General features: G+C 35.9%; 3 protein-coding genes across 16 annotated transcripts; 1 reads left to right on the plus strand and 2 right to left on the minus strand.

The window, feature by feature from the left end:
- Window positions 1-1013: 1013 nt before the first annotated feature.
- On the minus strand, window positions 1014-2864 carry LOC140860423 (protein LATERAL BRANCHING OXIDOREDUCTASE 1-like). The gene is made up of 4 exons (XM_073263439.1): window positions 2604-2864; window positions 2215-2462; window positions 1803-2130; window positions 1014-1265 (listed from the first exon to the last, which is right to left on the minus strand). Exons 1-4 carry the CDS (start codon window positions 2862-2864, stop codon window positions 1014-1016), a joined length of 1089 nt encoding a protein of 362 aa, XP_073119540.1.
- Window positions 2865-5843: 2979 nt separating this feature from the next.
- LOC140859856 (sucrose nonfermenting 4-like protein) lies at window positions 5844-11782 on the plus strand. Of its 2 annotated transcripts, none has more exons than XM_073262453.1 (13): window positions 5844-6364; window positions 6481-6565; window positions 6771-6962; window positions 7642-7776; window positions 7872-7931; window positions 8345-8434; window positions 8838-8972; window positions 9304-9448; window positions 9552-9725; window positions 10339-10402; window positions 10491-10560; window positions 11073-11231; window positions 11345-11782. In XM_073262453.1, exons 1-12 carry the CDS (start codon window positions 6252-6254, stop codon window positions 11208-11210), a joined length of 1401 nt encoding a protein of 466 aa, XP_073118554.1. In that variant the 5' UTR covers window positions 5844-6251; the 3' UTR covers window positions 11211-11231; window positions 11345-11782. The 2 variants fall into 2 exon arrangements, with proteins under 2 accessions (XP_073118554.1, XP_073118553.1); XM_073262452.1 differs by having other exon boundaries at window positions 11117-11231.
- A 462-nt stretch (window positions 11783-12244) lies between these two features.
- On the minus strand, window positions 12245-16758 carry LOC140866528 (protein ALWAYS EARLY 3-like). Of its 13 annotated transcripts, none has more exons than XM_073271532.1 (12): window positions 16646-16758; window positions 16328-16426; window positions 15343-15523; window positions 14725-14982; window positions 14559-14653; window positions 14316-14431; window positions 13787-13858; window positions 13493-13636; window positions 13193-13290; window positions 12852-12957; window positions 12690-12746; window positions 12245-12577 (listed from the first exon to the last, which is right to left on the minus strand). In XM_073271532.1, exons 2-4 carry the CDS (start codon window positions 16406-16408, stop codon window positions 14771-14773), a joined length of 474 nt encoding a protein of 157 aa, XP_073127633.1. In that variant the 5' UTR covers window positions 16409-16426; window positions 16646-16758; the 3' UTR covers window positions 12245-12577; window positions 12690-12746; window positions 12852-12957; window positions 13193-13290; window positions 13493-13636; window positions 13787-13858; window positions 14316-14431; window positions 14559-14653; window positions 14725-14770. The 13 variants fall into 11 exon arrangements, with proteins under 13 accessions (XP_073127633.1, XP_073127642.1, XP_073127641.1 ...); XM_073271541.1 differs by having other exon boundaries at window positions 13787-13861; XM_073271540.1 differs by having other exon boundaries at window positions 14559-14659.
- Window positions 16759-26479: the final 9721 nt, after the last annotated feature.

Raw genomic sequence — 26479 nt, forward strand, 5'->3', positions numbered from 1 at the left:
AAAAGCAGCAATAAAAGTTTGCAAGTTGGGGAAAAGAGCAAAGAGGAGAAAGATGGGAAATTCAGTTAAAATTGCATTTATATTATTGACTCACAAAAAGCATAAAAAATAGCGACTTTGATGGCTTGCTTGGCCCACTCTATTCCAACTTAGGATCATCAATTCAGGGGCAAGTTGCTTATACACCAATTATACCAGCAACTTGATGCACTTTTTCTCCATTTTCATTCTCCTAGACAAAATATGTTCTTTCTATAACTGGAATCTTGTAGTGCAAACGGAGATCAACACAAAAATTCTAGTGAAATCGTTTAACAGATCAATTTTGTTAGATAAATATTCATCTGACTTATAAAAAGTATTAATTTTCATATACAAAATATTACTTTCCACAATAAAAGTATATGTTTGTGTTAGTTATGTTATGAAGAAAACTTCGTATAATATATAATGATTCGATAGAAAAGTATTTACTTTTTGTGCCAAAAATATACGGCGTAATATACGCTGATTTAAAAAAAAAAACATTTCATTTTAGGTGGAAAGTACTATCATTACAGGACTAGCACTTGGTTATGGTATTGAGGTACTCAAATTTAGTCGGGGAGTAGTTTATGTGTTTTAAAAATGTTGAATATTATCTTGTTTAAAATTTTCATTTATCAAAAGACCTACTCGAAACTCAAACTCGAAAAATTTCGGGGGAGTATCGCCACAGGAATCCTCCCTCTAGTTCAAGCGAATCAAGGAAGTTCAAAAACTTGAGGAGCATTTTTTGAAAGCCGGCTTGAAGTGGTATTATGTTTTAAAAGATTCATGCAGATATTATATTAATTGAAGAAAATATTATTAGTAACTTATTTATAGTCTCAACAAGCTCTTGCATTTCACAGCACACTATATTCACCTAAGAATGCCACATTACTAATGAAATATGCAACATCATTTAAACCAAAGTTGACAGAAAGTATTTACATAAACATGTCCTATTTCATTATAGTTTAGTTTGATGTTTAGACATAACTGAGTTTAGCAAATTCCAGTGTTTTCTTGCCCTGAAGCTTGTTTGTGACATAATGTTTGCTGTAGTCTCCATGGTTGTATCTTCTGTACTTGCAAGGATTTTTGTCATCTACGAGTTCTTGAAGTGGCCCAACCTCTGCTTCATAACTAGGAGCGTAGAACGTGACAATCGAGAGCCTGTCTTTTTCTTTATGCGTCACTGCTCTGTGTTCCACACTCTTGTATCTCCCATTCGTTAGAACCTGGTTTAATCGACGAAGAATGTAAATCAGGGGCATACTTTGTGTAACTTTGATGATGGGGTGGCCATACATTTAAGTTTTAGGTGGTCACTTTTATGCCTATTGTGCATTGGATCAAAATAATTTAGCAACTCAACAATTGCTTCCATAGCAACTGATTGATTGCATAGCTATCGCCATCAGATGAGCTCCGTTCAGTCATTCCTACTCACAATTCAACACCACCACTAGTACAATTATTGGCTTTGCCACAACACCTGGCAGAGGAATGGCATCCAACGATTGACTCGAATATGATTGTGTCACATCCAACCGGTTAGAAGCTCACATACAAGATTCTATGCATCTTTGTGCACTGATTATTAATATATATAAGTTTCTGGAAAGTGAAGTATACTCTTGTATCTATCAATCATGTCAAATCCCACAAACTGATGGCGAATTCTGCACGTACTTGTTCTTGCCATGCCTCAAAATTTTGGAAAAGAAAGGGTAGGAAACAGCCAACAAGAAAGTGTAAAAAGTTTGATGCCATACCTCAATGGTATCACCAATATTGATGACCAGAGCATTTGGAATAGGTTGAACCGGTATCCATGCGTTGTTTCTTAGTATTTGAAGGCCAACTGAGTCACCCTTTCCTTGCTGTAAAACCGTCAGTGCACTTCCATCAGAATGTGGGCTTAGACCTAAAACAAGGTCTGGTCTGGGGCATGCTGGATAATAATTCATCCTTATTGCTTGAACAGCCACACCAAACATCTCTTCGAAAACGTCGTTCTTGCAGCATAGACTAATAGCTATGTATTTGAGCAAATTCTTGCACAGTTTCCTTATTTCTCTGGAGTATATCTCCACAGTTTCACTGTAAAATTCTAGAGGCGTTGGTTTTGAACAATAACAAGTAGACTCATGTTACATGCAAGCACACAGACAAGATCTTTTTTACCTGAAATTTGATGGCTTTTCCGGCCATAATTTCGGGTTTCTTAGGTAACAAGGCTCCAATCCAAGAGCAAACATGTTGCACCAGTCTAGTTTCTGGTTTTCTGAGAAGACAAAAGCCTGGCCATAACCCTGAACAGTCCCTGGAATCATTGGATACTTCTGTTTCTCCTCTAATGGCATCAAGAAGAATTCCATTGCCACTTTTTCCATTTTTTCCAGCAAATCTAAATTAATTTCATGGTTTATCACCTGCAAGAAAAGTAGGGGGAAAAAAAATTATGGTAGAATATTATATGATATTCCATGCACCAAACCAGAGACATAAATACTAAACCAGTCTGTATTTGTGTTCTTTTATAGGAGTTAGATTCAAGTATTTGAGGCAAATACCTGGAAGAACCCCCACTCCTCACAAGAAACTTTGATCTTCAAAATCTCACAGCAAAATTCATCTACATTTCCTTTGCTAAGTTTTGATAAATCGACAACAGGAATGTTAACATTTGTACAGTGAATGGCCTCGTCTAAATTCGGCCTTTCGGTCAAATCCTGAATGAATCTTTCAGGAATTTGTGAAATTTTGGTTTTTCTCAGCTCTTGAACATCATCAATATGGCCAACTTTGATATCAGGAACTGGCATTGGACCCATTGATTGTGCAATGATTTTGAGTTGTATGAAGTTAGGTGATCAAATGTTGTCTAGATTGGGTTTTTGTTTCAGTTTGGACAGTGTCTATTTATAAAAGAAATGGAGGGTCCAAATTATTGCACTTTCTGAGTTTTAGTGATACATGTTATTTGTCAGAGACTAGTCAATAATTCGTATGATCAAATCTTGGCATTTGTTAAGGTTAGGAAAGTTATTTCTTACCATAATTATTAACAACAAAATGACTGAATTTCTTTTAACCGAAGCAGTGAGATTTCTTGGTGGATTCATGAGTTGTACATCAAGATTCATTTTTGGTAACTTATGTTTTAGAAGAGATTGTGATTTGATAATGGAAAATGCTACATAGACATAGACATATTGGGTTACAACATTAGGTTACATGTTCGCTTTGAAATTATAAATTTATCCTTGCACTTTATTTGTAAAAAATGTTTCATAAGTGTATTTATATAAGATAGATTGGTAATTTTAAGTGCAATGTGTAATCCAATGTTACATATATCATAATCCTTTGATAATTAAGTGACACATACGAGACTTCAACACAGTAAGCCGTGATCTAAGGAAATCGGTATTAAGAAGAAATAAATGTAATTTTGGAATAACCTCTCAACAGAGAAATATGATTCTGTCAACTTACATTTTGAAATGGTTGGTCCATTAGCACCAAGAAGAATATTTAGGCTGATTGTGAAAAGGGAATCCATGTATAGGAGACGAAATCTATTCAAGAAATGAAATATTCTACAAGTAAATATAGTTGTGACATGTGATTTGAGAGCAAGTAGTACTTGGTAGGGGCCAATTCCTCCATTTGCAAGTACGTCTGTCTCCATGTCAACAGACCACATTTGTCTACTTAGGAGAAATATCATTTGGAGAATCTTGAACCCATTCCATGTCTCTCTACGGGTTAATGAGATCGTACAATAAGAGTTTTGTACTCACGATAAATCTAATGATTATCATATATAGGTCCAAACACGTGGGATTCATGTTTGACCCCACATTAAATATTATTGTGATCCAATAATGGTAATAGGATTTACCAGGAGTATATATGATACGGATACCATCTGGATATGTTGAAATAAACTCTTTTTGTTTGTTAAGTGAGAATTGTGGAAACCATATATATATTAAGCTTTTGTGACTGTCATTGTAATTTGTTGTTAATCTCCCTCTATCAAAGTCGTCATATGAGATAATACAAATTAATTGATCCAAACCCACTTAAAAAAAATTAAGACGAGGGTAGGCCATTTGTGTGCCTTTTTCCTAAGGCAATTTGGAACTCCCACATTAGAAATATACCGCATGTCATCTTCCCCGAATTCTGTTCCTCCTATGGCTCGAATTGCCTCCAAATCGGCTCCAATAATGATCAAATTTTTGTATGCCGCAGCTAGAGTATTTCTAAATTCAGAGTTTAATTACTAGGACCATAATCTTGCTTTAGAGTACTTAAGTTACTTTATTCATTCTACATCTCTGTGCCATATCACTAGCTAGCCATATTCAAAACCAGATAAGTGCAAATGAACATAATTATTGGCATGGCTGCAAATCACTGCAACATGATTGACAGCATGTACGCGGAGGATCACTAATGAACGTTAAATTTATCGGGGTCGGATGTCGAACATGAAGGGGATTGATTCACCTGATGAACTCATAAGATCAACATATCTTCCAATATTGGACATTATAATTACGTCGGTCTAAAAATCAAATTATTAAATAATATTGTTTTTCAGATAACATAATTCATTTTGCGAATATAGAGACAGATCTACGGCAAAAGGAATGAATTAATATGATCAAGGGGTGTTTTCAAGTGAGTTCTTATAATGATCAAATCCAAATGACAAAATTAAAAAAGAAGTAAATGCATGCATGACGATTTCTCAAAGTTGTTCCAATGTATCTACCGACGAAACACTAGGCACATGCAAGTACGTAGGATGAGTGGATGAAATTAGTCCCCCAAAATATATATAGAAACTTTCAGTGGTCCGACTTTATGATACGAATTTTAATTAACTTAAAAACATAACATTTTCTAATTTAATAAAATTGTCATAAAATCCAATATTATTAAATATATAACTTATTTACTTACCTTATCTTATCTGCTTAAAAGAATATTTTTAATATAAATTAAAAAAAATTGTGGCATATATAGTTACATATATTTATCTTATTGTTGAGCATTTAGGCATTATCCTAACAATAGTACTTACAAATTAATTATAACAAATTAAATAATCACAAGTACTATATATTTCCAGTATAATTATTTGTAGGTTTATATTAAAATTAACTGAACTCCGAAAAATAATTATATATAAAAAAAACAATTCTACAAACATGCAACACAAAATGAAATTGTTGGTTTTATATCAAATCATATCCGGAAATAGAAAGAAATATGTCTACTCTCTCGCAAATTTCTCAATATTTTCTTAGGTTGTTTTTAGATGGAAGTATTTGAGTGAATTTGATTCCAAATCCATTGTATTCATTTAGTTCAAAAATAGAATGAAGGGTTTGAACTTTGAATGTTAATTAGCTAATTAAGTACGTTTTTTTGCTTCAATTTCAAATTCACTCCTCAAGTTATTCATTTCAAATCTATGGATTTATCTCATAAATCTATATTCATCGATTCAAACGTAACTTTAATTAATTGTTTATACATTTGGCATTTACAAGTGGGAACAAATAAGAATTCATTATGATAAAAGGGTAAAAGAAGAATTAACGGTAATATAAGGGGAAAAATAAGAATTGACGGTAGTACAGGGGGATGAATGAGAAATCATGATAACATAAGGGGCGAAACGTGAATAATATGAAGGAAGAGAATGCTGACTTGGCAACACATCGGGGAATCTTATACTTGATGTGGTGAGGGACCCATATCATAATTTTTACACAAAAATTTCCTAAAAATAATCGGGAATTTTAGGGTTAGGGCTAAAATTGATTCTCTGCCAAAAAAAAAAATTCCCACTGGTTCATCTTCTAAATAATGATTATCGAATGCTTCTCGATTTATTTATAAAGTTCTCATTTTAATTCTTCGTCCTTGCATTTCATAGCTGTTTCATCCTCTAGTGTTCTTTGCTTTATCGTTCTTGATTTCGTTTTGAGGCCTATGTTCGTACAGTCGGGGCTTTGTAGATTAAAAACAGTGGTGCTTTGCATCATTTTGTGGTTCTGAAGGTGAAATTGGGCATTGTCGTTAGATTTTGAGGGATTTGGGTGCTCTTGGAATTTGCAATCAATTCGTGAAATCATTGACGCTGTTGAAATTCCGATGCTGTTTTTTGGGGAAATTCTACGAGTAATTAGGAGTTAATGTATCCTATTAATATGGATTTTGCGCCTGAAAGTGGAATGGTGTTGATACCCACGCGTTTCGTGTGGCCTTATGGCGGGAGAATTGTGTATATCAGCGGCTCGTTTACTGGGTGAGATTTGATGAGTATTTAAAATCTTCGAATGCTTGTTATTTAATTTTATTCTCATCATTTGTGGTTTTCTGGGCTTAGTTATTTTCTGTAATTTATGGTAATCTTTGCAAAAGGTGGACGCAATGGCCTATGACCCCAGTAGAAGGTTGCCCAACCGTGTTTCAGACAATATGTAGCTTACCACCCGGTTATCACCAGGTTGGTGCTAATATATGTAATTGCTTGTGAATTATTTTCAGTGGGTAAGCCAAGAAAAGACGTGTACTTCTTTGAGGAATTTATTTAGCTAGTCGTTGCCTTGAATTTGGGACTGCATCTCTTGCTTTTTAATTATTTGCAATTTTCATTGGATCCCATATTTGTTTGTTTGTGCATTAAATTAAATACTGTTACTTATTTCCAGTACAAATTCGTGGTTGATGGGGAATGGAGACATGATGAGCAACGGCCTTTTGTCAGTAGTAACATTGGAACCGTGAATACAGTCCTCTTAGCTAGGGAATCTGATTACCTTCCTGCAGTGCTAAGCCCGCAAATACCTCCCTCTGGTCCCAGTTCCAGTATGGATGTAGATAATGAGACCTTTCATCGTGTGGTATGCAGTTATTGCTCACATCTGTCCTTTTCATCCATGCTTGTTTCCAGATACTGTTTTTTTCAGCTATAGTTTTGTGATATTTTCTTGATATCTTGGACCAAGAAATTTATCCATACCCATCTTCATTTGAAAAAGAGCGTACATTCCTGATTTTTCTATTATTCTTACTTTTTTACGGTTTTCTATGCTGCACATGCATGGAAAAAATCTCGAGAATAACGGTTTCATTTATTAGTCTCCATATTTCAAGCTGGGATATATTTTGATCGTCATTACTGCAGGTTTTACAAAGTGGTTTTGGTGAATCAAAAATGTTTGAACACTCCCTATTTTACGGTAGAATTCAACCGACCTTAAGGATTTTACCCTAACCATAAATCCAATGTCCCATGATTTGCCACATAAACAATATCCCATTAATTATGCTCATGTGTAGAGATATTGACCATCGGATACATGATTTGGGTAATACCCATAGTGTAGGATCTCATTAACCCTATTTTACATATGACAGTGTGGCATCTTAGTGAAATCGGCCACACCCGTCTCCAATATTATAGCGTAGCATCAAAGTCACCCTCCTCCAAATATGTAGTACAGTTTGCATCGTGGCTCATGATCAATTCACACTGAAAGTTACAGGAGTTGCCTCATCATAATTAATGTTTATCAACAGGTTCGACTGTCAGATGGTACTTCACCTGAACCCTTTCAAAGCATATCAGATGCAGATTTAGAGATTTCTCGGCATCGTATAGCTGTGTTCATGTCGACACACCTGGCTTATGAGTTACTTCCTGAATCTGGAAAGGTCTGGATGACCCTTGTCTGTCCTCGTGCTATTATTTTACATTTATCTCCTTTTCCATTAAATTGCTATATTGATTTATTTCATTAAGTTTGTAGGTTATTGCATTGGATGTTGAACTGCCTGTAAAGCAAGCCTTTCATATTCTGCACGAGCAGGTACTTTTGACAATAATAAGTGCTAGGTTGAAGTTGTAACAAAGTGTGTTTTAGCTGCGAAGTAATTTGGTCACCACTACCTAGCTGCAGTAGTTTTTTTGCCATCAATTTTTTAAGAACATAAGACAGTGTGATGTTGTAGCGAATGAAATGAGGATATCTGTTTTTAATTTGTTCAAGTTACAGAAGCATTCAACTTGAAATATGACGAAGATTGGGGACGTTAGTGTTTTCTTATTAGGGTTCTGCTGAAAGTAAATTGCGCCACATATGCATTTCTTTACACTTATAGAGTCAAGAGTACTTCATTTAATTTTCCATGTGATACTTGTATTTGATTATTTATTATGCTTTTTTTATTACTTCAAATCGTGGTGCGAACACAAATCTTTTGAACAACTGATTCTTCCCAGGGAATCTCCATGGCGCCCTTATGGGACTTCTCAAAGGGAAAATTTGTTGGAGTTCTCAGTGCCTTGGATTTTATTCTCATTATGAGAGAGGTATAAGCTTTGCCTTCTGTACGTTCTTGTAAGGAATATAAATTATCACTCACCTCCGTGTTCTCTACTTTTCCTGATTCTACTCCCTACCCCAGTCCTTTTGCATTTCAATGAGGTCGACTATCTTATTTCATGCACAAATCTTTACATAATTTGCATTTAAAGACGTGAGATGTTAATTTGTTCCATTGAAAAGCTTTTGTGGACCTCTTAAGGTGCAGTAGAACAACTCCATGTGTGCTACACTTGTCTTGTTTTCTAAGTTGCTTGCAGCGTAAAGAGACTCGTTTTCAGTTGGCTTTATTAAATTTCTTTATTGGTAGGCTCACATGAATAATATATGCTGATATGTGCTCCAAATCCTTGACATGTGCTGCTTTGATGTGTTCATTGTGATTGGCAGCTTGGTAGCCACGGTTCCAATCTGACTGAAGAAGAGCTCGAGACACACACTATTTCCGCTTGGAAAGATGCAAAGTCATATCTGAATGGTCAAATTAATGGGCAAGGGGGTCCAGTTTCACGACGACTCATACAAGTAAGTCTGGATAGCTGTGTTGTATTCAAAAAGTAGATTGTGCTATTGGACATGTCATTGTCATATTTTAGAGCAAATATATGGATTTTTATGATACCTGCGATAAAGGTAAATAATATGCTAGTTTTACCCTTTTCATCCCTGTAGTTGTTGATCTGTTCCTCGTTACAGCATGTCTGGGCATTCTGCCTGTGGTCATTCTGATATTGCCAATCTGATCGTGTAAATTGTTCAACCGGCATTGGCATTCCATTCATTTGTGACTTACTTTGTCCTGTAATTAGCATGTAGTCTCTCCATTTTTTCATGTTAATTTGATGGGGGTTTTCAGGCAGGACCAGATGACAGTTTGAAGGAAGTTGCTTTGAAGATTTTGCAGAATGGTGTTGCAACAATTCCCATTGTTCATTCTCCTTTGGAGAATGCATCACACCCACAACTTTTACATCTTGCTTCTCTTTCTGGAATACTAAAATGTGAGGATATTGAATCAGGCCTTCGAACATTCGTCTATATTTGAATATTACTGTTCAGGGAATGATGGCATTCCTGTCATAACCAACATGGGATGTTTTACAGGTATTTGTCGTTTTTTTAAACATTCCCCTAGTTCATTACCAGTTCTCCAAATGCCAATTAGTGCCATCCCTGTGGGCACCTGGGTTCCCAAGATTGGAGAGCCAAATGGCCGGCCATTGGCTATCTTGAGACCAAGTGCTTCACTCAGTGCGGCACTGAATTTATTGATTCAAGGTAACTATCTGGCTTTTTTCTAAAACATTTCATCTTCTTATCACATATGAAATAGTTTTAAACAAATATGTTCTGTATCGTGCTTTATTTTTAAAATCTAAAGAATAATATATAATAAGGATTACATTTTACTATCATGTGCCTCTTCTGATAATGGTTAGTGTCCTTTAACCTTTATGTTTAACGGTATGATAAATATCTAGCCATGTACAATGTGTTCCTTTCACAACCCTAGTGGAAATTTTTTTATTATGTTCTTGTGGCAGAATACTTAGCCTTGAAAATTAAGTCGAAATTTATGATGAAATTTGATAACAGCGAGCGTTACTTTGGATGCTCCAAACTGGGGTTGAGAAGATTAATTTAATTTTATAACTCTAAACATTAGATCTCTTGGCTATGGAGGGTTCTGTCGCCGAATATGTGGGTTCTCCTTAAAGCTTTTCCTGAGAAAAGTTATAACTTCTTCAGAGTTCTTTAATGTATGTATGTGATTTCGTGAAGCACTGTGTATGCCAAAACTATCCCTTGCAATCTATTATTAAGTTATATTCAAGTAGAAGATTCCAGTTGTTATATCTCTGTGACTCCACCCTGTCCCTGTCTTGTGCAGCCCAAGTTAGTTCGATACCAATTGTGGATGATAATGACTCGTTACTGGATGTATATTCTAGAAGGTTAGTGACACAAACTGTTAGCCATGCTTATTGTTTTCTTAAAGACATTTGGGAATTGTCTATCCATTTATTTCTTGTTTTCCTCCAGTGATATAACTACCTTGGCGAAGGACAAAATTTACACGCATATTAATCTTGAAGAAACAACTATTCATCAGGTGTGCATATATATATATATCTATTAAGTTTGCGGCTTTTCTGCTTTCACCAAGACATGCTATAAGCCTCGCATTCAACTACTATTATGGACTTGAAATAGATCATTAAAAGAAGTAACTGACAACAGAATTTAACATTTTTGCCTTGTTAGGGTGATAATCATATATGCTTACATTAAATTAGTTGCATAAGAGGATTCTTTTTTTAAAAAAATAATGCACTGAGTGGTTTTTTATGCATCCAAATTCCCTTTGTCGAACTTATCTCACGCATATTTAGCAAGCTGCCATGAGTTACTTTATCAATATGTTGCTAGCTTTGCTTCTGGATGCACTGCAATTCGTAAAATTGCTTGTTTGCAGATAATGCCAAAGACCTGAAGCCTTGCATTTCTTTCACATAATCACATGAATTGTCTTTTAGATCTGGATAGTATTGAATGAGTTTTTTTAGTTTGAAATTCGACAAATAAGGCTTATCACCACCCTATATTTTACGAGCATAAATTCAGGTGATCTTTGGTAATATTATCACCTTCCGGCTCTCGAATTATAGGCATTGCAGTACAGAGATGATCCATTTTCAACGTACGGGTACACCAGTCAAAGGTGTCACATGTGTTTGCGGTCTGATCCACTCCACAAGGTGATGGAGAGATTATCCATGCCAGGTTGTTTGTTGTCTCCTAAAGATTTTCATGAAACATTCCTTTAATTTGTTGGGCATTTATAAATTACCCCAAGCACTTAGCTTCTTGTTTTACTGTTTATTCTTCGTGTTCAGGCGTTAGACGTCTTGTTATTGTGGAAGCTGGAAGTAAACGTGTAGAAGGTATCATTTCCCTTGGTGATATTTTTCGGTTTCTTGTGGGTGGCAGTTGAACAAAGTCAGCAACAACAATTTCATTGATGGCATTGTTCGTATATATACAATTGGATGCCTCGTCTTTCCTTGCCTGGTTCCAAGTTAAATCAGCTGAAAAACGAGTCATGTCATTCGAAACTGGGGTTTTCTTTGATCTTAGTGGTCTGTTTTACATTATCAGCGGCACAAAATTTAGTGAAAAAGGGAAAAAAAATAAGGAAAAAGAGGGATGATTGAATGATTCGAATCTTTCTTTAATGTTTTTATTTCTGGTATTATTGCTTTGTTCTACGATGTTCTTGTAGTCATACTTTTTAGGTATAACTTGATTGACATGTAAAAAGTGCAGTTATGGAAGAGTCGACATCTATTACCTTTAACTATTTGATGCTTGATATAATGCACTTTGCCTAGTTATGGTACGAGTCGTGGGTTAAGGCGGATGCCCCTCTTCTGGAATAAAGGACCACTAGAGAAAATCTGGGAAAGCAAATATTTTTATACAAATAATACGAGAGAAAATTATCATTTTGAACCAATAGTCAATGTAATACTGTTAAATTTTATTAGAGGCATGGTTGATGTTTTCTCATGTTTTCTAGGCCTGGATATGGTATTTGAAATTCGGAATAAATTATATACGAAATATGAATGTGGGGGAAGCTTACAAGAGAATCATCGAAAAGATGTGCTTGTTGGCGTCTGAAAATGAGTTACTTTTTGAATGAATATTGGTAAGAACAACGAACAATTCGTGAATCTGAACAATTTGAAGGCAATTAGTTCTCGATCAGTGATGCTGTAAAGCCAAAACTCGCAACACTGTTTTTATAACATCTCTAAAATTTATTATCTCGAAACTTATGATAAAGTTACACCCATAAATTACTTTGCTTTAGAGTGAAGGAAAATCTACACAAGGACGACCAACTTAATTACTTGTGACGATTCAAGAATCAACAAAAGTCCAATTTAACTAATGGCGGACACTTTAGGTATTAGTGCCATTATTTGGTTCCTGATAATACCCATGCACCTCTGTATTTCAGTAAAAATAGGAAGGTTATGTGAACTGCGGGGGCGTAAGCTCATGATAGCAGAATCTAGTATCTCTGCAATGTCTGATGGAGGGACACGCCGTTCTGTGCAATTCTGCAGTTATATGTTGGTGCTCAGTATTTTATTCGACCATATAAACCTCACAGGGGAAAAAAATGGCACTTCGTGGGGTGGGGGATATTGGTGGTTTCATCCAATAGTTCACCTGAATCATAAGCAAAGCTGCTACACATTTGGTGATTAGTTCTGAAGGAATCTGTGCCTGGATGATGGATGCATTAGCCAACTCAGAATTAGGCTGTTGGAAAAATTTTGAATAAAAATTTCAAAGGATCCTGAAAAGAGGAGATGAGGTGTAAGATCCTACCACTGGTATACGGGAGTCGATCTGGTGGGATGTGGTGGTTTGCATAACCTAGAGCGTTCTCGATTTTCTTGACATTGTCATCTGTATTTTTGAGTGATGATATTTCCTAAAGATGAGAAAATGAATCAGGTCACAAAGAAGCACTGTTGTCAACCTCGTGTTTTGCTGATGCAACTCATGTAAGTCAATACCAGACCAAAGCATGCCTATGCGAGAAACTATTACTCGTGTCTTGCTTCTGTTAGACGGAAAAAAAAACAAGAAAACCAACAAAAAAAAAAAAAAAACCCAGATGCATGCTTTCTAGGAAATAGTGTTTTGACTGGAATGCATTCACATACCTGCATAACAGCATCTACAATCGTTTGGGCTTTTGTTCTCGAGCCATCTATGATTTGAGCCACGTGTTCCTGATTCTTCATCTTGAATTGCAGTCCCCCTAGGCGAATTCAATGCATTAGAAACTGGTATTTGAAATATAAATTGACTGTTTCCTCGATAAGTATTCTAATGTCCCAAGCCAAATAAAGCTGAAGAAACCTGACAAATGAAATTTAATTCCAACAACTGTAATTGAAACGCAATCAGAATTCATCTATTAAGGGAAACAGGTTTCAGTTCTCCTCTATGGAGACTTGTACCTCTTCGTTGGCTTCACTAAGCTGTGTAAGTGCTGTGGCATGTTTCTTTTGAAATAGTTCTGAGTCGTTTAATGAGATGTCACAATCCTTTTGATTTTCCACCACACCATCATTCATGTGCCTCAATTCAAGAACAAAAGCTTCCTACATGTTTAGATACAAACGATGAGCAAATCCACGTTCTGAGATAATTCTTGGGCGCAGTTAAAAATGCTAATGGCATATCCATTTAACACTGACATGAATGCACCACATCATGTCTGTTCATAAAATAAGTGAATGTTGATTGCTTACCATCTCCATTTTCTGTTGGCATCATCGAGGACAAATTAGCCAAAGTTTGCAGTGCATCAGAGGGACCATCACCTACTAGAATCAAATATATCTCAATCTTGAACATAATAAAACAAACAGGGTATTCTGAGAAAATAGCTCCCTTAAGACCAGATAAACTTTCACAAGGAAAAGGACCATCTGCGCAACAATGTATCAAGTTTCTTGAGTGCCTAGGTCTCATTTAACAAGTTGTTTTCTCCGAATTATTGATTAAATTGTGCAGGAAAACACCTCATTTGATATTCAGCTAGACTTAGGCAATGCAATGAATGCAAAAGATTTCGAATTCATCTACATTCATTGACTAGTATCAGTATGCTATTGCTAGCAAAGATTTCTACTTTTGTGAATCTTCTCAGTATGTTATGTAGTATTGAGAAGAGGCTCCTCCTTGAGAAAGTACCCCAAGGGAATTGTTGATAATGAAGAATGCGAAACAAGGATTTGAGAAAGGAAAAAAAAAAAAAAAACTAAAAAAGACGCATACCTCTTCTCTGACTCTGCACAGAGGACAAACAAATCTTGACACCATTGACCTGTGTGGCAAGCTTGCTTCTGATTGCACCAAACAAATGACTTTCCTTGTTTCCACTGAGTTCTTTCCTAATTCCATCAAAATTTTCCTCATTATAGTCATTACCTCGTTGCTTTTTCATGGCAAGTTTTATCCCCTTTTTTTCTATCTGTACCACAACTTATTGGTTCCAACATGTAACGCTTATGCCTATACCTCTCGCCAATGACAGCTTTTGTTTGTCTCTCTAAATCTTCCCCATCCATGCTAATGGCAGAAAGCTTCAAATCGTTCATTTCTGCTTTTGGCTCCTGCAACTAACAGCTGGTCTATGAGTTGGATGATATAAATATTGTTTCCATAAAACAGGTCAAACGATCACCTTTGGTTGATCAGGCTCTTTTGGAGACATAACATCCTCGGCTCTTTCATTTGGCATACGAGAAACCAGGGGAGAACAATCTTTCTGCATTTCTGCTAAAATTATAGCTAATTTCATGCACTACCTCATCATCAGCGTCAGCATTTATTTTCAGGCCTGGTCTTGACGGAGAAATAATGTTTGTCCTGCTGATATTTACATGCGTATATGAAATTGGGAATCTCGGTGTCCTTTTTCCAACAGCACGAGGTTGCGTTCCTGAAGAAAACTCAATCATATATTTCCAAAATTGCATCTCATGTTGCCATAGTTATCATAGCAGGATAAAGGAAAGCTTATGAACTTCACTTCAGTTTGAAAAGATACCACTCGTAGTGAGGGCAAAGCAACTAAAATTTTCATTAGGCAACAAAGGATATTTGTGTAGAGATACATAATCCGATGTTATTGAAGAATATGCACCCTTAAGCTTTTACAAGTAGCTGCTCTCATAGATGAAGTTAAATATATGTGATTAAGAAACTACGCCGCCAAGAAATGTGAAGCTAAACAAAGGTTATGAGAAATTTTTGCATAACAAGAAGCCCACCAATCCTTGATTTAACTTGTTTGGCATACCTCCGGAGCACTTCTGCCTTAGCAGTGATAGGCAATCGTAGCCTGACGCAACAGTTTGAGAATGCAAAACAAATTGCTCCTCGGATGGTATAAAGGTAATATTAGGCTGGAGCTTTCCAACAGCACGCTCCTTGGTTTTTTTAGATGATCTAACTCCATTGCTGGTTTCTTGGTCCCCATCCTGTCCAATCAATATTCCATCACAAGAAGTTAGTAACAGAGTTCAAACATTTATATGACCATTGATGGTTACCATATGAGGAGCCCTGACATGGTTAAGGTTTTCCAACGCTCAATTAAAAATTATGAGTTCTATTTCTACTCATTTGTCATAGTTTGGGTATAACACATCAACGATGAGCTATATTTTTGGACGAAATTGGAACTCCATGTTATTGGAAATTTTATATGGCTTTGAAATTGAAACATGAATGCAGAAATACCATGGTATAAGGATTGATTTTCTGGGTTTTGATCCATGGTTTACCACATATCCCAGCTCTTGTAAACTCTTCTGAAAGTAAAAGTCTAATGTTTCACAACTGTGATAATGGCACAGATTAACTAATTTTCCATTGATTTCACTGTTTCACATACTGTTATAGTTCAAACTGCATATTAAAATGCGATGGTCAGGCTGTTACCGAGAGGTCCTCACAATCTTAAAGTTCATCAAGGCTGCTAGTTAGATTTTGTGCCAAGGAATTTTTGAAAGTAAATCAGTTCACAATCTGATCAATAATCAACAGACATGCACCCAAGCTTCATAGGCCTATATTAAAGAGCAATCCTCGATGAATCCATAGCAAGATTACTCGAAGCTCAACTTGGTCATAAATTTATGAAAATATTAACAATATCAGTCCCAAATACTTAAAAAAGATAATGTCGATTCTCATAGAAGGTACAAATTTTTGCTACTCTTGCAGGCAAGTTTTAACAAATCAACCTATTATATATTTTGACACATTAGTACATTACACACCTTTCTCCAATCTTCAACGCATTTCCAATCAGAATCATTAAAATGAGATGGCTCTTCCATGGTCCATCGATGCCCAAGCATGTCAGATGACTTCCTTTTCTGAAGAGGAAAAAACAAGGAGACAAAGTTTGCAATAAAGTTGCACAAACTTCATCTTTGTGCATCTTAAAAGTCAACAAGTAACCTAAGAAACAAATCAACCATACGACAAGGAAAATTTATTCAGAGACCATGCTGGATCAGCTTCTCAGAAATTAAAAAGTTTCCAATAGGCTGAAGATACAATAACTTTTGAAATTCAACAGAAATTCAACTCACCAGCAATTGAAACAGATACCCATTCGATTAATCGGATTGAAAAGCTCGTGAAATCGCAGGGTATAAAACTTCAGAGAGAGAGTGGAAGAAGGATGGAAAATATTCGGCGGTTTATACCGCGAAATTCTTCTCCTTTATTTTGTATTTATATTTATATTATATATTTTTTAGAGTATATATTATTATTATTATATTTGATTTCAATCAGGTGTTCCATATTTTGTTAATTAATTATAAAATAGTCCCTAGTTTTGAACGCTTTTCATCTTTTGGTCCCTAAGATTTTTCTTTTTCTATCCTTCCAAATAGGAAAATGATAAGATATATTTTTTTTTTTTTGAAAAGAGGAAATTGATAATATTAATTAATATTAAATATGACTATATAAATACAACCATCCTCTATTATATAAATAATCCCCTGGGCACGAATTGCGGTATTTGAATCGATTTTTTTTATAAGTATTCTTATTAAAAGAAATTTCAATTTAAATTATTTTGATTTTTTATTGATTTTTTACACTTTTTTTTTTTACATAAATTGAGTCCTCACGTACGGGAAAAAAACATGAGCTAAAAATATAAAAGTATTTTGAGGATTCTAAAAATTATACCAAGTTTTCTCTTTTTTAACTTCAAAAAAAAAACAAACAAAAAAAATTATACCGAGACACTATTATTATTATTATTATTATTATTATTATTATTATTATTATTATTATTAAGATAATATTTTTATAAGTTTTTTTAAGAACAACTAATTGTACGTACTAACTAATACAAAGTAATAGACATTTGTTATTGTGAAAACGATATTTTTGATCTTGTAATTTGTATATTGTTCATTTTGGATTTTGTTATCGGTTAATTTTCATTTTTATATTTTTAGTCCACTAACAATTGTTTTTAATTTTGGTCATATTAAATCGGAACGCTAATATAACATTAAACATGTCACAATTTCTCGATGTCACGTCATCATTTTTTATTATCAAATCGTCATTTTCGATGTGAAGTTAGTCTTCTGACAAAAAATGGGTGGAAAAAAGATTGCGATTTGTTGGACTAAAACTAAGAATTGAGCCATTATATCATAAAAATGATAAATATGTAATTCAATGGACAAACAATGTTGTTATCCATTTATTATTATTAAAGGCAGATCTCATTGGGCCAGCGCTTATTCCTACATTATTTCATTATTTCATATCAGTGTGGCTTGTGGGCTGGATTAAAGGCCCCATCATTAATTAACTAATTGATAAACCTTCAAAACTCATCTGTTCTGGTTCAAATACTTTAATCTCTTGCAATTTAAGAATTAAGAGTAGCTCCAATCGTAGGGGAAAAAATAAATAATAGTAAAAAAGTCTTTCCGATGACAAATAAATATGAGTAGTTTGTTCATATCAATATATTTTTAGATGTCACATCACTATATATATATATATATATATATAGTCATACACAATATTTTATGGAGTGATTGAACTGATATTATATGTGTGTGTGTCTAAGTGTGTCTCGATCTTTGAATATAGAATATTAAAAATAAAAAAAATGAGTTAAAGATTAAATTGGTATGTTATTAAAAATAAAAAAAATGAGTTAAAGATTAAATTGGTATGTTTTTACATGTTAATGTAGATTAATTAGTAGAGTTCTTGAATGTTGGGGACAATATTTGTAGAATGTTGTGTGTCTTTTCTCCTATTTATTGAATGAGGTATTTAATTTATGTAATGAGAACAACAAAATTCAATAACTCAGTAACCTACTCACTCGATCACACACTTGTTTATCACTTAATCTTTCGAGCACTTCAAGATAAGAACGGAGACTATAGATAATAATTCATATGATACAACACAAGAATGGAAATTAATGTAAGCAGCGAATCAATCAACGAATACACTAAAATTACGTGGTTCGGCCAATCTTTTCAGGCTTACATCCACAGATGAACAACACAACTTTTTATTGATTAACCAAATGATGTGCACCAATCCAATACAATGAAGAATTCCATAATGTATAGCCAAGAACCTTACAATCGAGCTTTCTTTCTCCTCAGTGTATTTTTCTTGCTTCCAATTCTCTTCTGCTTATTATCTCTCGTGTATTGTATTGTTTTTTTCTTATTGATCTCAGTGTTTGGATCTCTCACACCTTCCCTCTTTATATCCAGCTCCAATCTATCTTCTAGAAACCGGTAGCATATGCATAAATTTGAATCCCATGCACCTGTTAATCTAGTCACCAAGCCATCCAACTCCCAACTAATTTAACAGCAATCAGAAGCTGTTGGATAAGGCCCAAAAAACATAGAAGGACCTAGTTGGTGACTTCACAAGTGAGTAGGACTTGATCCAAATCCAGGAAAATTTCAACCTACCCCATGGGTATTACCCCCATGGGACAGGTGTATGTATTTTATTTGTTTAAATCATGTGAGCCCCATAAAATTCAGTGGGACTCACATGATTTGAACCAACCAATGATTGCCACCTATCCCATGGATAGGATCTAACCTACCCCAAATCCATGCATACAAGGGACCCAATAGATATTGAGACACACTAAGTCCAACAATCTTCACCTTATAGTCTCATCTCTGATAGGGATGGCAATGGGTCGGGTCTAAATCCGGTCCCGCATTGAACCCAGCCCAACGGGGCGGGTCTAGACCCGGCCAAGCGGGTTTACATGCGGGTCCAGGGCCGATCAAGGGTTTGGCCAGACACGCCTCGCCAAAAATATATATATTAATATATAAATATAAAATATATATGTATATACATTAATAATATATAATTATATTTTTATATTAAATAATTAATACTTTATTCATAATTTGAGTTTATAATATTTTTGGATTGAAATGATTTTAATATATTATGATATTTTTAATATGAAAATATATTATTATAATTTTTATTTTGTTATTAATTATTAATTAAATAAAAAATGATACATTTTAACTTGTGAGAATATTTTTTGTCCTAAATATTGTTAATATAAATTTAAAAAATAAATTTAATGATGTTTTGTTAATTTTTTAACTTATTTAAATTTTTTATTTAATAAAATTTAAATTATATGAAATTTGGCGGGTCTAACGAGTCTAACCCGGATTGGACCCATCGGATTCACGGGACGGGGCGGGGCGGGTCCAAGGAGAGGCGGGGCAGGTCCCGGGTTTGCCCAAACCTACTTCGAACCCGTCCTGTTGTCATTCCTAATCTTTGGTTGGTTGTTCACCACCTAGCCTTGAGTGACTAGTTTTCTTTCATTGTCTTTACCAAGTTCAAGAAGTATTGGAACTTGGCAATAGGCCCCGCTTTGTTAGAGCATCTGCTGGATTGTGCTCTGTGGATATCTTCTCTAGTACCACTTCACCTTTAGATAGTATATCTCTTATGAAGTGCATCTTCACATTAATGTGTTTTGTCTTTTCGTGGTATACAAGATGCTTAGATAGGTGGATAACGCTTTGATTATCACAGTAGACAGTCACTTTGTCTTGTTTGATACCAAGCTCAGTCACCAATATTTTTAACCATAAAGCTTCTTTAATGACCTCTGTGGCAGCAATATATTAGGCTTCAGTGGTTGAAAGTGCTAGTACAGATTTTAGGCTAGATTTCCGTGTAATGGCTATCCCATATAATGTGAATATGTATCCAGTCAAGGATTTGAGTGTGTCTAACTTTCCAGAATAGTCAGAATCTACAAAACCAACCACTGGATCTTCTTCATTATGTTCTTGCTCAAACAACAGTCCATTCCAGTGGTGTTTGACAGGTATCTCAAAATCCACTTTAAAGATTTCCAATGATAGATGTCCGGGTTTGACTTGAACCTTGATATTACACTAATAACATATGCCAAATCTGGTCTACTTCAAATCATCTCATACATTAGGCTTCCTACTCGACTAGCATAAGGGGTGTTTTCTATTCTTCTCTTATCTGCATCGTTACCGGGCACTGACTCACTGAGAGTTTTAGATGTTGTCCTAGAGAAGTAGTCACTGATTTTGCTTTGTTCATGTTGTACTTGAGTACCACCTTCTTTAGATAAGTTTCTTGAGTTAGGAATATAGATGAATTCTTTTTGTTTCTCCTGATATCCATCTCAAGTATCTTTCTGGCCTCTCCCAGCTCTTTCATTTCAAATTATAATTTTAGTTGGTCTTTTAGCATCTGAATCTATTCTTTACTCCTGCTTGCAATAAGGATATCATCCACATAGATTAATGGGTACACAATGACTTGTTCTTTGTTCCTCTTGAAGTAAATGCAGCTATCATATTTACTTCTTTCAAATCCTGTACTTAAAATAAAGTCATCAAACCTCTTATTCCAATGTCTTGGAATTTGCTTTAGTCCATATAGTGATCTCTTGAGTAGGAAAAATTTATCTTTGCTTTCTGGTCTTATAAACCCTTGTGGCTGATCATGTAGATTGTTTCATCTAGATCACCATGTAAGAAGGCAGTTTTCACATCAAGTTGCTCAAGTTCTAACTCATACTGTGTCACTATTGCAAGCATCAGTCTTATGGAACAGTGTCTCACAACATGGGAGTAGATTTCATTGAAGCCTATTTCTTCAAATTGTGCAAAACCTTTTGCCACTAGCCTGGCTTTATACTTTAAGCCTCTATTTCTAGGTATAGTCTCTTTCAGTTTATATATCCATTTACATAATAGAGTTCTCTGTCACTCTGGTTTGTTCACCAGTTCCCAGGTGTTGTTCTTGATCAGGGAGTTCATTTCTTCTTCCATGTCTTTACTCCACCTGTTTCTATGTTTACTTGTCATAGCCTCATCATTGGAGCTTGGCTCAGATCTTTACAATTCCTCAGCTACTGCTCGAGCATACCATGCAAGGTTTGCATCACCATATTTCTTAGAAGCTCTGATTTCCCTCTTACTTATGTCCCTATCAAGATTATAAGAGCTTAAATCCTCCTTTTTTTATCACCTTGAGTTGATTCCTCTCCTGATTCATGCTCTGAGAGAACATCTTCACTTTGAAACTCCACCTCAATAGGAGATTTCATTGATCTCATCTGTTCTTGTGCTTTATCAGATTTCTTCCATGTGTATCTTGTTCTAGATTCATCAAATGTTATGTCTCTAGATATAAAACACTTTGGTCCTTTTGTTTCCAAGTTCCATACCTTGTATCTCTTTACTTCTTTAGGGTAGCCTATGAAGATAGGCCTTACTGCCCTTTCATTCAACTTATCTTGTTTTAAGTGAGCATGTGCAAGGCAACCAAATAACCTTAGTGTTGAGTAATCTGTCGGTGTTCTATGCCGCAAATCCATGGGAGTCTTGAAGTTTAAAGCACTTGAGGGGCACCTGTTAAACAAGTATGTGGCTGTAGAGAGTGCATCTCCCCAAAATGACTTAGGTAGAGATGTATTTAGCAGCATGAATCTCACTCTTTCCAAAAGTGTTCTATTCATTCTTTCTGCTAAGCCGTTTTGTTGTGGAGTTCCAGGTACTGTCATGTGACTTGTGATCCCTTTAGCTCTACACATCTGGTTAAACTTTTCAGAAATATATTCTAATCCATTATCTGTCCTCAAGTGCTTCACCATCCAATCTGTTTTGTTTTCACTAATTGCAATCAGTCTTTAAATTTATCATAGGCTTCATCCTTTGCCTTTAGAACAAATGTCCATACTTTCCTGGAGTAGTCATCAATTATTGTCATGAAGTATCTTCCACCTCCATGAGTTCTGTCCTTGATGGTCCCCATAGATCAAAATGTAAGTATGCTAGAGGATGTTTTGTAGTGTGTTTTCCTTTGCTGAAGGATACCTTTTTAGCCTTTCCTAAAATACAGCTCTCACACAACTACAGTGTCTGTATTTTATCTCCTCCTAAGAGGCCTTGTTTGGCTTGTTTTGAAAACCTCTCTCACTCACATGTCTCGGTCTTAAGTGCCAAAGTCTTGTCTTATCTTCTATTTGAAGGCTTGCAGTTCCACCAACGATGATATCATCCTTCAAGATGTAAAGAGCATTTTCCTTAATTGTTCTCATTATTACCAGAGATCCCCTTGACACCTTCAACTGTCCATTCTATGATTTAAAGAAGTAACCTTCTGTATCAAGAGTACCTAGTGATATGAGGTTCCTTTTAAGTTCAGGTACAAATCTTACCTTTGTCAATAGCCTATCCACACCATCAATCATCCTAATCCTCACTGATCCAATTCCCTTTACTTTGCAAGCTTTGTTTTTGCCTAATAGTGTAAGAGTGGGTGCCCAGTGAGCCAACTGTGTGGCTATGGGCTTTGTTGACTCTTTGTATAAACAATCTTTTGTTTAATATTATTTACACTTTTATGGCAATGACTTTATATTACTTCATATTGTTATATTGTGATATACTATTGTTGTTTTGATAAAGACCTTGAATATACTATAGTGTATGTAAGATGTGGTAGAACATGGAGATGTCTATCATGAAATACATCTTATAGTCACTGTATATTCTAAAACCGTTCCTAGTCGATTGAGCCGTCCGATAATAAGGATAAGGATCGCTCGAGTTTGAGACTAGCATTTGCGATGCGGAGTACCACGTTTCATTGGTAGGGAACATGGAGATGTTCGAAGCATGCAAATGGATATTCATAGGATGAATAGTCGAACTACCCTATCTGGACTTTCCAAGTGGTTATCACTTATCGAGTGGATAAAGTCCGCGGTTTTGGTTGTACACCATTAGTCCTTACGACTTGAAACATCATGGAGACTCTATATGCTAGTACTGTGCTTTGACTCGTTTACCGACTCTGAGGGGGTCATCAGGTGTCGAGATTGGGTACAGTTACGACACATATAGGAGTCAATGCATTGTTGTCAAGGATTCACCACATACTTGCGAGTGTGGATATCCTATGCGATCTGAGGAGATATTAGTGTGACAAATCTCTGGCCAGAGTACTTGATGTGATTTAAGAAATGGTTTCTTAGTAGCACATGCGATGTCACTAATTTGATCTTCAAGATGCATTGCATAGTTATCGAATCTTGAGCGACTCTCGATATACCAATGGTTGTTGATTCGATCGGGATATATGGATGAAGGGACCGTACTGTACGCTAACCAAAATCTACTGGTTCTTGTAGGCACTATCAGTGATACCTAGGGAATCATGGGGCGATGTTGCTAGGCGCTTTACCATGATTCGTTGGGCAAGTCGGAAAGTGTTGTTCCGAGTCACAAGGAGTTGTGAGCCCACGGCTAGCTGTATCCCTGAACCATTGAGGGTCACACAGTGTAATGGAGTTTTAATCCCCGTTGAGATAGTTAAATTTAAAGAGTTAAATTTAATGAACTAAGGAGTTGGACTTCTTAAATAAGAGTAAGGGAGTAGGATTTCCTAAAATGACATAGGGATGGACATTTTTGGAAACCACTGAATTCGGATTCAGGAAAATTTATTTTGACTTTAAAACGTGCAGAAATGGTTTCTGTGCACATTGGTGAAATCGTTTCATCAATCGGAGTCACGATGAATTTTATATTAATTTCTGAACGAGCGGGCTTTGCTTGTCGGGCCCCAGCTTATGACTAATGGGCCCTAAGGTGTTAGTGGCCTGCATTATAAATAAGTTATTTCAGTACAGAAATTACACACAACAGGTCATTATTTTGAGAGCAATTTTCGAAAACCCTAGCCTCTCAAAACGTTTTTGGCCGCGCCCCTCCCTACTCTGCCAGAGAAAATTCCGGTCTGTGATTTTGAATCGCAGTAAGGAATAACGAATCAAATTCGTGTATTCTCTTCGCAGAAAACTTCTGATAGATTTTCTAGTGCAATCTATCAGAGGGATTAAACCTCTGTTCGTGGACCTGATTGAAGGCGTTCATCGGTTCCAGGGAGAGACAACAAGAGCAGAATTGTTCTGTTGGTGTCCATTAATCTCGTTGCGAGATTTGAGGTAAAATTTATTTAATTGTTATTTAAATTTTACACACACATAATTCAATCGATGAACGGTTGATACCCATACCATGGAAACGTTCCATGAAAAATTTTTAAACTTCCGCTGCACCGGGTATCAATCGTAATTGGTCTGGGAACTCGCCAGTTTTCCAACAGTGGTATCAGAGCCAGGTTGCTCAGATCAATCGATTGAATAATCAATTGTACAAAATTTTTGAGTCTCGGTTTATGAAACAAAATAAATATTTTTAATAAAAAAAAATTTTTCGGGGCAAAACCCGGGCAGCGATTGGATCGCTGCCCGGAGGGGCAGCAATTGTTGCTGCCCCGGGCGGCGCACGGCGTCGCCCAAAGGGGGCGCACAGCGCCGCCCAAGGCGGCGACCGTCGCCGCCCAGGGCGGCGCACGGCGCCGCCCAGGGCAGCGCTGTGCGCTGCCCAGCGCAGCGCTGGGCGCTGCGCAGGGCAGCGCTCGGCGCTGCCCAGGGGCGGCGCTCGGCGCTGCCCAGCGCAGCGCTGGGCGCTGCGCAGGGCGGCGCTCGGCGCCGCCCAGGGCAGCGCCAGGCGCTGCCCTAAGGGGGCAGCCGGGCTGCCCCCGGCCCGCGCCCCGGGTGCGGGCCGACCCGGGAGTGTCCCGGGTGGCCCGCGGGAAAAATTAATTTTTAATTTTTTATTAATTTTAATATTTAAAATTTTATTTTTGGTCCGGTCAAAAATTGTTTTTGATTGGTTCACGAGATTTCGGATCGAATTGTTCGAGTCCGTAAATTTTAAAATTGATTTTGGATAAATTTGAATTTTTGGAAAATTTTAATATTTTATCCGTAAATTGAATTTTGAAATCAATTATTTTGGTACAATTGATGATAAGATATGATCTTATGATATATTAGATAAAATATGATTTTATTTGTAAAATTGGATTTTATAGATAAAATATGATTTTATTTGATATGGAGATAAAATATGATTTTATATGTGAAATGTGATTTTATATATAAAATATGATTTTATCTTGTTTAAATTTGAATTGCCACAGCATGTTATCCAATAAATTAATTTTGAATTAAATGTTATTGGATAAGGATGATCGATTGCCATGACCAATTTTGTAGGTGTATGTTAGGAATTTACATTTTGTCTTTATTGTTGTTGGTTTTATTAATGGGCCTGGTTTATGGCCCGATATGAATGTCATATGTAATAAAAGTGGGCTTGGTTTATAGCCCGTTCCCACCCCCTAAAAAATGTATCCCCTACTTGTCATTGTTATTTAATTGTAAATACATTAGATTTAGTGGGAGATCAAGATTTGAAGATGGTGGGTCCAGCAGACAATGAAGACTGAAGAAATGTAAATTGGAAGCATATGTAATAGGATTGCATTTGCATACTGCATATTACCTAGGATTGGACTAAGACCCGTGATTGGCAACCACGGGTCAATTAGAAATGGAATCGATCATCCTATATAATATGTGATATTATGATTGTATGCATGTTTAGACATAAATTGCGTGAATCCGGCAATGCATGCAATAAATTAAATATGATGAGACAAATATTTTTATAAATAAAATCCCTCATTTTAAATATGATTTAAAATTTATATCAAGATAAATAAAGGAAATTTAAATATTGTTTAAATGTTCCTACCTTCCATCAACGGTCAATGTATGTGATGCTACCCGCGGATACGGTCCGGCTCATATTATTGGGGGGGCCCGTCCGTCGGAAAGCTGTACATTGGATCGACAAATGTTGTAAGTTGGGTGGAACTCCCATGGGATCGGCTCATATTATTGGGGGATCCACATGGCGACCGTCCATCACAACTTAATATTGATGGGTCATCTTGAC

Source organism: Henckelia pumila, chromosome 4 (genome assembly GCF_033568475.1).
Source record: "Henckelia pumila isolate YLH828 chromosome 4, ASM3356847v2, whole genome shotgun sequence".
Classification (NCBI taxonomy): domain Eukaryota; kingdom Viridiplantae; phylum Streptophyta; class Magnoliopsida; order Lamiales; family Gesneriaceae; genus Henckelia; species Henckelia pumila.